The following is a 13,336-nucleotide window of genomic DNA, read 5'->3' as shown; positions in this document are numbered from 1 at the left end:
TCTACTAAAAAAAAAAAAAAAATTAGCCAGGCATAGAGGCAGTTGCCTTAATCCCAGCTACTCATGAGGCTGAGGCAGGAGAATCTCTTGAGCCTGGGAGGTGGAGTTGCAGTGAGCCAAAATCGCACCACTGCACTCCAGCCTGGTGACAGAGCGAGACTCTGTCTCAAAGCAAACAAACAAACAAAAAACTTGTCCATTTTCTCCAAGTATTACCTGCAAAATAAAATATTGACTCTTCTCTTGTGAATGATAGTGGACTGCTAGATAATGTACTTTCTGCATATTCCCACTGCAGAAAAGTTTAAGCAGCAAGTTCTGGTTAGGTCTGTTCATTCAGTCACTCAATCATACATTTACCCAACCAATCAATGTTTACAGATCACCAACTATGTATTAATCCAGTGATCTTAAATGGAACCAAAACACAACAAATTTTTAAAGAATTACCATAAGTTTTATTTTTGCTTAGTTTTATTAAAAAAATAAATATGTCATAAAGCTTTCTTTTTCCTTAGGGAGAAAAAAAGGAACAAGTCTCATAAAACCAAATAAGCAATGGTAAGGTGTCTTAACTTGAAAAAGATTAGGAGTCACTGGTTTACAAGTTATAATTGAATGAAAGAACTGTAACAGCCACAGTTGGCCATTTCATGCCAATGGCAGCAAACAACAGGATTAACTAGGGCAAAATAAATAACTGTGTGGAAGCCCTGATAAGTGCTTTATAAACAGACTGATTCACTGAGACATCAGTACAGATACATCTTGCTTAAACAACACAAGTTCCTGAAAAGTTTTGTGTAAATGATATAACCACAAACATACCAGGAGAGCTTGGCAACTGAAAGAATTCCATGGTGAATCCTTTTGTGAACGACTACTCTCACTTTTGTAAATCCAGGTATTTGCTTTCTATAAGGAGTATACCTAGTTGCTACCTCTCTGAACTGAGGAAACAGCATATTCACCAAACGTTGTGCTGGGCCACTGGCACAATTTCCAAGTTTGTGTTTCTATTAAGTAAGTAGTGTAAGTAAGGTAGAGTCAGCCAGGGAACCCAGTTGTATCTGACACAGCAGGTGTAGGAGTGGAACTGCCATCTACCAATAATTCCAGCAAATACTTTTGCTAATATACTTTGTGCAAAACACAGTAATATAACCTTAGCAATTCGGCTGCAGATGTACTTCCTTTTTCTAAAACTTGCAGTCACAAGCGAGGTCTGGAACCCCAAAAGAAAGTAATACTTCTAATCCTGAAGACTGCCTTTAACCGAATTAGCTGTCCAACTCCTTCAAATTGGAATGGATGATAGTGAAAGAGACTTTTTCCAAAGTTGAAGTTTAACAACACAAAAATCACATTTCATATCACTAGTTAGTGAAAAATTTTGCTGGTGACAAACATTTTTCAAATGGTTTTTTGTTGTTTTAACTTCCTCTAAACAGAACTCTGAATTGTGGGGCAAACTCTGCAGAAGTTAAAGTCACTGATGTTCTCTGGTTGGCTGATACATTTTAGTACTACCGATAGAAATAAAAATTTCTTTCTACCCACCAGAATTTCATGAACTTATACCAAAGCAGTGAAGCTTTGGACAGGGAATATGCATGGTAGTACTAGTTCCTGTAAGTTTTGTCAAATGTAAATAAATAAATAGAATCCTCACATGGCTCACAGCCTCCATTCCATTTGGTCAAACTTCTATCAGGCCCAAGCCACATTTAAATTAGGCTGTTCAGTTTTTCAATTTAATGCTCCTAATAACATTGCTGTCTATATGTACAAGTGTGAATGAAAAGAGTATGTAATCTGTAGTCTTTTCCACACTGAATACACTAATAATTAGTATATAATTAAAGAGTAAGTGGTCATTTTAAAACTTGTATTTTTTTTTAAAAAAAAACCATTTTCTAGCACTTTAAAAAATGGGTCTGAAAAGTGCCCTATTAATGTCCAATGCTGTTCCCCACCCAGTCCCACCCATTCGAAACCTGCTACAAATGCTGGATTGAGTTCATATCAAATAATTTAGCAGTACCAAGATTTTTCAAATGGAAACAGTGTTACTGACTTCTTCATATTGGATAACAAAATAAGGGTAACTCTGGTCATCATTAAAAATGACAAAAATCTGAGGCTCAAAGAAATTATCCACACAAGAGTCATAAAGGTCACTGGTGACACTGCCAGGATTGACTGGAGGGGGCCTTCTCATGCCATGACTGCCCATTGTGTATCTGCCCGTCAGCACTTTGGCCAGAAACATGAAATGGACTCCTTTGGAGGACTTCTTAGAAAAGTTATGAGAGTAGCTTGCCTTCTTTGCAAAATAACTGCCTTGTCCAAACATTGTAGCATGCTTTCCACAGACTCGAGGGTCAAAGTTGTGTTTGCAGATTCCATCTACCACATCCTGGGATGTTCCATGAAATAAATGTCTCTCATTTATTATCCTGTCACGGCCAAACATTTTCCTGTTCATATATTCCTTTTTCCTAATGGAAAGAACAGACAGGGAATTCAGAAGGATGAAATACAGGTCAATTTAACAGGCATGATGTAGTCATAAACTTCTCTTTATGGTTTTAATGAGTAGGAAATATTAAACTAGTTATCAAGGGCAAAATGCCATCAAAGATCCCATTAAAAGTGGAAACTTATCTTTCCACTGTAGAAAAGCCCTTTTCCTTCTTTCTCCACCAATCATTCACTTGCTTTCTCTTTCATCTTAAATCTATCAAGAGTTCTCATGTGTTTTCCTTCCTCCGGATGCCCTCCTTGCCTAATTCCTCCAATCTGAGGGTCTCTTAGATTCTGAGATTCCTGAAATCTAAATGTATTCCTTCCCTTTGTACTACATTAGTTTGTTGACTTGAGAGGCACCACAGTAAAGAGATTAAGAGCAAGGCCTCTGGTGCCAGACTGCCTGGGTTCAAATTCCAGCACTGTATCATAATAGCTGCATGACCTGCAGCAAGTAAGCTTTCTGTGACTCAGTTTCTTCTCTGTAAAATGTAAACTGTAATAATCCTACTTATGGCTGTTATGAGGATTATATGTCAGTTAATACACAGAAAATATGAACATAAATTCTGCGCAAACGTTTACTATTATGTTCCTCATTTGACATTAGCTACAATAAAGCTGTCTTGAACTTTTCACACATCTGACTCACCTTTTATATTTCTCCCAAAGAAACTGGTTTTGGACTCTCAATATCTGCAAAATTCTGTATTTAAATTCAGGCACAGTCTTATGAAAAAGATTGTAAATGATCCGATAACTTTTATCCTCTGCAGAAACAGGCACTTGGATGAAGTCCTGAGATGGATGCATATAAACCCAAGTTTCAGGGTAAAAGTTTGCTGAAGTGACCCCATCTGGGCAGATGATTTGTGATGAGGAAGTTGCTTCAAGAGGTGGAGGAGCTTGTGTGGGAACCCCACCAAGTGTCCTAAAATGGAGAGGAAGAAACATCAATGTAAAACATTAAAAATTAAGTACGCCTCACATTATAGTGTTCTATATCAGTGTCTACTTGATATTATAATCTATATAGCTTAAGTGCTTATTTAAAAAATAAAAAATACTATCTATTTAATAAAAAAAAAAAGTCTTACAGCAAACATTGCCTGTACATGAATAACCTATTATTAGTCTTCTCTGGGCCTCCTTCCTGTGGAGAAAACTCTGGAATGTATAGCTACAAGGCAAACAAGCAAGAGCCAATTCACAAATACCTTTACTTTTGAATCTTAGACTCCTCTTTATTACCTATAGCTAAAGAAACTTTGTTATAGTTTTCTTCCAAATGTGCTGATACTAAGCAGAAAAGATTTCATTACCAAAGGATGTGTGGGTGGGAGACAAAGTAAGGCATGAAGCAAGGAGGGAGCTTATAGGCAGAAAAAAAAGCTACTTTAATTTCTGTATAAAAACAAACAAAAATTATGGAACAGGACCTGAATGCTGATAAATATTTGACATTTGCTTCATTTTCCAAGATCACATACAGAAACAAAACCACCAATACTATCCAACTTTTACAGCTTTGAGTGTGCTTAAGATGGAGCTAATCACTATAAACTCTAGACACCAGAATGCATATCCGTGAGCCTTTAAATTCATGTCTTTATTTTGAACAATGATTTTAGATAAGCAGCAGCTTTGGTAAGTTACTTATTCATGCCTAGATTTGCTTAAATTTAAATCATATTTCTTGGCCATTTTTGAAATGGAGAAAAAGAGAACAAGTAAAGAGCAAGGAAATCCTGACCCTGAGACCTAGTTCAGGGCCAGGTGCTATAACACTCATTGGCACATACTGGTCACGAGGAAGTAATAATGTGTGCCAAAATGGATTAGGAAACTGAAATTTTCATAAGAGCTTTGTGACACAGAGACTACAGCTTTGTGTGTCTCATCTCCAAAGAGCATAGCTGACCATCTCTCTCATCATAATCATAGCCAATTAATACTATGTGCCAGTCATTTTTACATACAATGTCACTAATTGTCACAATAACTCTGTAAGATGACTTGGTTATCCCCACTTTTCAAATGAAGAAACTGAGGTTTAGAGAGATTAAATAATTTGCCCAAGTATAGCTGGCAAAGAGCAAAGACAGAATCTGAATCTAGGCCAGGCCCATCTAGATAGTTTCTAATTTCATACTCTTTTCAGTTCCATATGTTTCACAATTTATATTTTTTTCTTTTTTAAAAACAAGGCTAGAAAGTGATCAACAGGACACTAGGATTCCAACCTAGTTTTGCCTGACACCACCACCACCACCACCACATCATCATCAACACACAGTCTTTTAAGAGATGACTTTCAAGAAGCTAAAAGTTACGGAAGCATGACTGCCATCTCTAACCCTCACCTTCTACAAGTGACTATGCCTTCAATTTAATGTGCCTCAAAGTCTCTTGGTGAGACAGTGTCCTGGATGGGTGGATCCAGGGCTTACTGAATCTCCAAGGTGCTTTTAAGTACAGGGACAGATTTAAAGTGCTGCTGGTTTATCCAACCTTCACAACGAAAGGCACAACAGTTCTTGTCCTCTGTAGCATTTTCTCAGAGCCCACGCAGATTCCTTTGGATCCTCAGTACTGATACATTTTTCTGGTACAATGGTACATTTTTCACTGATACACTTTCCTGAAGAGAGGCCTCACTGCTTTAATCAGATTCTCAAATATCTGTAACTCCTTAAAAAGCCATCACTATTCTGGAGAAATGGCAGGGAAGCAAAGAATGTAAGTCCCTTATTTTTATTTAATAGCTCTTCCCTCTATCCAGCTTTGCAAACAAATGGGTAAGTCCCCAGCCCACCAGGCTTTCTATTATCATCAGGGGTTGAAGTTACCAATACAGTCTTCTGGTTTGAAGGAGAAAGGTAAGATTCTCTGCAAACACTCTTCCCTAGAGGTTTCAGACTGTCAGCCTGTACAGCAAACCTAGCCGTGACAACAGAAGAGATTCTGCCCCTTTTCTTTCTGATATCACTACTATGGACCCGTTCCACAAAATGAAAGCTTCAAATACAGCTTTTCCTTTTTTTTGGGGGGGGGGGATGGAGGTCTGTTATTACTAACATATGCTTGAAGATGAGCCGAGATAAATAAATCCTATCCATTCTAACATATTAAATTGGACTATGTATATGCTTAACATCCATTCCAACCCATAAATGCTTACTTGTAACAAGCCAACATCCTAACTTGCCTAAAACATAAAAATGCATATACACATCTGTCTGATGGGCTTCAACACTCTAGTTGCCATGGGTTAAAAACTATATTTCAAGCAGTTACAAATGTGCCTTTATTTTCTGAGAATGATGAGTTTGTATTCACCTCATGGGTATTCCAAAGATATACTGCACGTTTCACAGACTGACACTAGCCTTCTCTAGAGAGGCAAAGTCAAAGGGAATTGAGCTTCTACACAAGGATCTCTGAAGAATGAACTTTCAGAATCCAAAGTCACCTTTTATTATCTCCCTCCTTCCCCTTACCATTTTGAAAGATGTTTACCAAATCAATTTCAGAGATGAAATATAAATTAATTCATTTTATCCTTTTGCGGGGGGTATTAAAGAAACTGTGCCAGGCATTCTCATGACCATGAGGTGACTGCATGGGATAAATGTTCTTTCAGCTGAAAGCACTGAACCCCCAAACCCCTAAGCTTTGTTTGCTTATGCAGTCTCAATTCAAGTATTCTAAGATTATTAAAGAATAAACTCCTGTTTATCAGTCCCATTAAAAAGAGAAACCTTTTAAAAACAGCTGAATTTGTAGAAAATTCATTAAGTCAACCTCCTACCCCACTCCTTCCACTCTTAGACACTGATTCCCTGAGAATTGTGGCCTCTTTAACACCTATGTTTTTTTGTTGGTTTTTTTTTGTTGTTGTTGACCCTTTGCATTTAAAAACACTTAAAAACAAAACATCATGCCTGTAATCCCAGCTACTTGGGAGGCTGAGGCAGGAGGACTGCTTGAGGACAGGAGTTCAAGACCAGCCTCAGCAACACAGTGAGATCTTGTGTCTACCAAGGAAAAAATTAGCTGGGGATGGCAGCATCTACCTGTAAGTCCCAGCCACTTGGGAGGCTAAAGCAGCAGGATCACTTGAACCCAGGAGTTCAAGGTTACAGTGAGCTATGATGATCATACCACTGCACTCCACCCTGGGCGACAGAGGAAATTCTGTCTCTAAAAAAGTTTTAAAGATTTAACAAAACAAAAACCACTTAAAAAAGAAACTTTCTCCCTGGCTAAGATCATAGCCTCTGGAATCTACTTCTAAAATATGCTTTTTGGAACCAATTCCCCTCATCTTTCTCCCTACTAGGTCCTTCAGCCCCACACTCTAGGGTAGATAGGATCATTGCATTTACCTATTCCACCCTGGTAGACTGGCTATTTCTCTGCTCTTTTCTCATTGAAGTTTATCTACCTAATATTTCTTTGATTTGCTGATCTCTTACTTTATATCTGATTATCAGTTTTAGACAGAAAGATTAAAATAGAAAATTTTTAAAAGAAAAAAGAAAATAAAGAGTAACTATTTTTGTTCTCCTGTAAGCCCATATTATGAATATATTACTACCTAGTAGATATTGAGGGTTCTATTCCAGACCACTGCAATAAAGCAAATATTGCAATAAAGTAACACAATTTTTTAGTATCCCAGTGCATATAAAAGTTATGTTTACACTATATCATAGTCTATTCAGTACATACAGCATTAGTTCTTTAAAAAAAAGAATATTTAACCTTACTTTTAAAATACTTCATTTTAACAATCATCTGAGTCTTTGGTGAGTCGTAGTAATTTTACTGGTGGGAGGGTCTTGCCTTGATGATGGCCTGACTAATCAGGGTGGTGGTTGCTGAAGGTTGAGGTGGCAGTGGAAATTTATTAAAACAAGACAATGAAATTTGCCACATCAATTGACCCTTCATTTCATGAAAGATTTCTCTGTTGCATGCAGTACCATTTGAAAGCATTTTACCCACAGAACTTCCTTCAAAATTGTGGTAAATCCTCCCACACTTTGTTGCTGCTTTATCAACTAAGTTGATGTAATATTCTAAACCCTTTATTATTTCAAAAATCTTTACAGCATCTTCACCGGTAGATTCAATATCAAGAAACCACTTTCTTTGCTCATCCAAAAGAAGCAACTCCTCACGCATCTAAGTTTTATCACGACATAGTAGCAATTCAGTCACATATTCAGGCTACACTTCTAATTCTACTTCTCTTGTTATTGCCACCACATGTGCAGTGACTTCCTCCACTGAAGTCTTGAACCTTTCAAAATCATCCAGGTGAGCTGAAATAAACTTCTTCCAAATTTCTGTTAATGTTGGTATGTTGACCCCCTCCCATGAATCGCAATGTTCTTAATGGCATCTAAAATGGTAAATCCTTCCCAAAAGTTTTCCAATGTACTTTGCCCAGATCCATTAAAGGAATCACTACGTATGGCAGCTATAGCCTTACAAAATATACTGTTAAAATAGGAGGTCTTGAAAGTCAGAATGACTCCTTGATAAGTGGGCTGCAGAATGGATGTTGTATAGCAGGCATGAAAACACTAATCTCCCATACATCACCATTAGAGCTCTTGGGTAACCAGGTACATTGTCAATGAGCAGTAATAGTTGGAAAGAAATCTTTTTTTCTTGAGCAGGTCTCAATAGTGGGCTTAAAATATTCAGTAAACCATGTTATGAACAGATGTGCTGTCATCCAGGCTTTGTTTTTCCATTTATAGAACACAGGCAGAGTAGATTTAGCATAATTCTTAAGGGCCCTAGGCTTCAACTTAAAGTCACCAGCTGCATTAGCCCTTGACAAGAGAGTCAGGCCTGTCCTTTAAAGCCAAGCATAGACATCTCTCTAACTATGAAGTCCTAGATGGCATCTTCTTCTAATATAAGTTTGTTTTGTCTACATTGAAAATCTCTTGTTTAGTTTAGCCACCGTCATCAATGATATCAGCTAGATTTCTGGATAACTTCCTACAGCTTCTACATCAACACTCCCTGCTTCACCTTATACTTTTATATTACAGAGATGGGCTCTTAAACCTCATGAACCAACCTCTGCTAGGTTTAAACTTTTCTTCTGCAGCTTCCTCACCTCTCTCGGCCTTGAAAGAACTGAAAAAAGTTAAGGCCTTACTCTGGATTAGGCTTTGGCTTAAGGGAATGTTGTGGCTGGTTTGATCTTTTGTCCAGACCACTAAAACTTTCTCTATATTAGCAAGAAGGCTGTTTTACTTTCTTGTAATTTGTGTGCTTACTAGAGTAGCACTTTTCATTTCCTTCAAGAACTTTTCCTTTGTATTCACAATTTGGCTAATGTTAAGGCATAAGAGGCCTAGCTTTTGGTTTATCTCAGCTTTCGACATGCCTTCCCCGCTAAGCTTAATCATTTCTGGCTTTTGACTTAAAGTTAGAGATGTATGACTCTTCCTGTCACTTGAACACTTTGCTGTCTTATGTGGGTGCTGTTCTAGGCACCCCAAAACAACTGTAACGTAAAGGTCACTGGTCAGATCACCATAACAGATACAATAGTAATGAAAAGTTGAAATAGCCCAAGAATATCCGAAATGTGATTCAGAGGCACAAAATGAGCACAAGCTGTTGAAAATATAGCACTAACGTACTTGCTTGACCTAGGGCTGCCACAGACCTTCGATTTGTAAAAATCGCAATGATCTGTGAAGTACAATAAAGCGAAGCACCATAAAACAAGATATGCCTGTATAATGAAGGTATATTTGTGGCATTAATTGTATTGCTGCTTATCTTTATAGTTCATACTTTTACAAAACAAGCCTAAGTTTCAAAAAAAATAAATAAAAAAGGAGGGCATATTCCATAATTACTTATCTTGAGATCAAAACAGATGCATTTTCACCATTCACTAAAACTTTCCAACAATGTAGAACTTGCATTCTTAACCTCACACAGAAGTTGTATCTTGCTTGATTGGCTCAGCATGCCAAGCTGCTGGTCTCACTAATGAGTTCTACTATCTCACCAGGAGGACAATATATTCTTAACTACTGGACACTGACACTATCTCCAGCTGTGCTAGTAAAATCACAGAAATGGCATTTTTACTAGTTCTAATGTTTTAAGAAACCCTACAAGGTAAAATCTTTCAAACTGGCACTTAGAAGAAAGAACACACCTTACCCAATTCAATATATATTTCTAAAATAAGTCTTACTACAAATTTCTTTTGGATACTGATCATTTCAGGGATTTTTATTTGTATTTTGTTTTTACTGTTTCCCTTGCAATCACAGGATTAGAATCACTAAGATTCTGTCATAACAACTTAGGGAAAACAGTTTGAGCTAGAATAAAAACAGCAGGAATATAAAAATGGTTTCTTTACCTCAAAGATCAGCACAAAAAAACAACCATTATGCTAGACCTCTAAAGTTCATAAAACCAAGTAAACCTATATCATTTTCAAAATCAGTCTCTAAAAATAGTATATCTGACTAGGGTAGATAATGATTTCCCTAGAGATACTAATTTTCAAAGGTGGGCATGCAAATGGTAATGTGCCCCACCTTTTGGTATCTATAAAGATGTGCCACTGGGTTGTCTGAAGATGAAAGGAAGAAATGACGTTTGGAAAAATGGAAGAAAAGCTCACCTACAATTCAGAAGGGTAGGTTCAGTCCTAACCTTATATTAAGAAAGCTGTATTCTCAGTATGACAAGTAATTTTAGTGAGTATCACAAGAAGAGGTGGCTTACCTAGCAAATGAGAGTATACATTATTTGAAAAGATGAATTTTTCCCATTCAAATTCACTCAAGTAAAAGGAAATCAAGAAATCACCTTGTAGGGTTCTCCTCACTTAACCTGGAAGTTTGGCTAAGTTGTCCTGTAACCCAGAAGGGTCTCATCTTGAAAGTAGTTTCATGGAAGGAAAAAATCTTCCGTGAAGGAGGTGAATGCAAGTTCTGTGCCTCATTCCAGACACAATGATATTTAGTTGTGGAAAAACGTTAACTCTAAAAACTCCAGTAAGATACTCATTCTTTTAGTGTAACTGGGTTTATTGTAGCTTATTTGCACTCCATTTATTGAGGAATTAAAATCCAAAGAATAATTTGAAATTTCACATTCTAGGGGTACTAACCAAGGTAGACTGTTAATTTACTTTTTCTCTCTAGTATTCAGGAGTGCATTTACATAAAATGAAAGTAAAGATTGAGACTTTATACTCAACACTTACTGTAAATATGGAAGCAGTATAAAACAGGAGCGGAAGAGGGGTCTCCTTTTTATTTCTCTCCTGAAGAATGAATTGTGGAGGATGTAGTGGTTATTCCACATCATAAATCGAACCTCTTTCAGACCTCGAGAGTTTGCTTCTTCAATCAATCGAATGACAGACTATGGAGGAGAAAACAGAGGATAACAACAAAAAAAAGGAAAGTTAATAAATAATCATGGTTAAAAATGAAAATTTAACCAAAGACAAAAGTTAACCTCACAGGAATTTCAATAAAGTACAGTGAGTCTAATTAACTCCCTTTATATGCTAAGATTTTTTTTTTCCTTCCAAGTATGTAGGGCCCAGGGAACTATTTTATCCTATTTTGAGCCTTAATAATATTATAGAGAGTTTTCGTTCGTATTTCTTAAGGGAGTTTTCAAAACAGGAACTAAAGATAGTGATGTTGGCCAGTCCCAGTGGCACACGCCTGCGAGAGGCCTGTGAGCCACTCCCAACACTTTGGGAGGCAGAGGAAGGAGGACTGTTTGAGGTCAGGAATTCAAGACCAGACTGGGCAACATGGCAAGATCCTGTGTCCACAAAAAATAAAAAAATAAAAATTAGTTGAGTATGGTGGCATGCACCTGTAGTCCCAGCTATTTGGGAGGCTGAGGCAGGAGCACTGTTTGAGCGCAGGAGTTTGAGATTATAGTGAGCTATGATTGTGCCACTGTACTCCAACTGGGCAACAGAGCAAGAGCCTATCTCTAAAAATAAATAAATAAATAAATAAAAATTTAAAAGGTGGTGGTATATAAAGTTCAAGTTCTAAACCCAAAAAACTTCTCAGAGGAAAAACACAGGAACAGTCTGAGTATTCTGAGAGTACATTTTAAACAGCCTTGTATTCTATTTGGAAGGTAGATAACTAGTGATTACCAAGTATTCTGAGAGTACTTTTTTTTTTTTGAGATGGAGTCTCGCTCTGTTGCCCAGGCTGGAGTGCAGTGGCTGGATCTCAGCTCACTGCGATCCCTGCCTCCCAGGTTCATGCCATTCTCCTGCCTCAGCCTCCCAAGTAGCTGGGACTATAGCCACCAGCCACCACACCCAGCTAATTTTCTGTATTTTTAGTGGAGACGGGGTTTCACCGTGTTAGCCAGGATGGTCTCAATTTCCTGACCTCGTGATCCACCCACCTCAGCCTCCCAAAGTGCTGGGATTACAGGTGTGAGCCACCACACCCGGCCGTATTCTGAGAGTACATTTTAAACCGCCTTGTATTCTCTCTGGAAGGCAGATACTAGTGATTACTTAAGCTTACTTAGTTTAATATTGTGTTTTACAATAATTAACATACTAGGTTTTCTTCTTTTGCTATTGTCTTTAAAAATAAAAGTAAGGTAGGTAAGTTGTTCTCCCCTGTTGTAATGCTGGAAATGAACTTAAATTGAAAATGTCAGATCTTTGGAATGTGAAATTAATCTCTAAAGTCCATCTGAGGATGTTTAAACGACTCACAATTGTCATTCAGAAGCAAAGTAAACCATCATCATTTTAAAACCTTGCTTTGAGACTGAAGGGCTATTATCACTGTCTCAGACTAAGGATGCAAGTGTACATAGGAGAAAATTGTAAATAACTGATTTCTCTGACCATAGCTCAATAAACATTTCCAAGTACTTCTTCCAGAGACATGAGCGATTGTTTCCACTGGGCTTCTAAAATCCTATGTGTAACACTTGATCCAATCTCCATAAGCCCAGGAGCCAGATATAATCAAAAGTTATACCAATTCTCATTTCGTGAAAATTACTCCATAGGTGGCAACAGGTCAAAGTATTTCATCTCTATAATGTAAGATTCCGTGGAAAGCATTTTATTTATCTGATAATAGTGGTATACTATCTTTGGATTTCAAATTAATGGAAAGAAATAAATTTTAAGAAAAAGAGAAAAGTTTTCTTGTATCAATGAGACTCAATTTTATATTCATAAGCTGTTTGATTATATGCATAGTTCTGCCTAGTTATTGTTGTAAAGAAAGAATAAAAGAATAGAGGAAGAAAAAATAAATAAATTTGAAAAATGTACTTGTTAACAAAGAACCTGTAAATACCTCAGGATACTCTCTCCATCCAAAGTGGTCCCTACAGAAGAATTTCCAGACGGTGTGGTAAATAGAGTTGACATTGCTAGAGGGTGGTGTGGACAGCCTTCGTAGTTGGTCAAATTCAGTTGTTTCATACACGTTCATGGCATTCAAATCTGCCCAAAATTCTTGTCCTCTAAAAAACAAACAAACAAAAAAACCCCCAAAACCTGTTAATACATTTGTAAAACAAAAATACCCAAAAATCTCATTGGACATTAAAAATATATAGCATAGCCTGTTGGTAGAATTTTCTAAACTTGCTTTACCTGGAGTAAAAGCATATTTATTGCTGGTTGTTTCCACAACATCCATTTCCTACATGCCCTTTCTAATCAAGACCAAAATTTCTAGGCCATGGAATTATAGTAAGATTGATTTAACCCCACAGCACCACTGGC

General features: G+C 37.2%; 1 protein-coding gene across 3 annotated transcripts in view; it reads right to left on the bottom strand.

The window, feature by feature from the left end:
* Positions 1–435: 435 nt before the first annotated feature.
* Positions 436–13,336, bottom strand: part of TIPARP (TCDD-inducible poly(ADP-ribose) polymerase) — a 32,268-nt gene continuing 19,367 nt past the window's right edge. For all 3 annotated transcript variants that reach the window (XM_011959014.1, XM_011959015.1, XM_011959016.1), the window contains exons 3-6: positions 12,903–13,071; positions 10,799–10,959; positions 3,182–3,460; positions 436–2,501 (exon numbers count right to left, since the gene is read on the bottom strand). In XM_011959014.1, coding sequence (XP_011814404.1) covers positions 2,054–2,501; positions 3,182–3,460; positions 10,799–10,959; positions 12,903–13,071 — 1,057 coding nt within the window. In that variant the 3' untranslated portion in view covers positions 436–2,053. The remainder of the gene's footprint in view (positions 2,502–3,181; positions 3,461–10,798; positions 10,960–12,902; positions 13,072–13,336) is intronic.

The sequence above is a fragment of the Colobus angolensis genome, unplaced genomic scaffold, assembly GCF_000951035.1.
Source record: "Colobus angolensis palliatus isolate OR3802 unplaced genomic scaffold, Cang.pa_1.0 Scaffold48, whole genome shotgun sequence".
NCBI lineage: Eukaryota > Metazoa > Chordata > Mammalia > Primates > Cercopithecidae > Colobus > Colobus angolensis.
The sequence above is the reverse complement of the archived record's forward strand: the minus strand, read 5'-3'. Positions and strand labels throughout refer to the sequence as shown.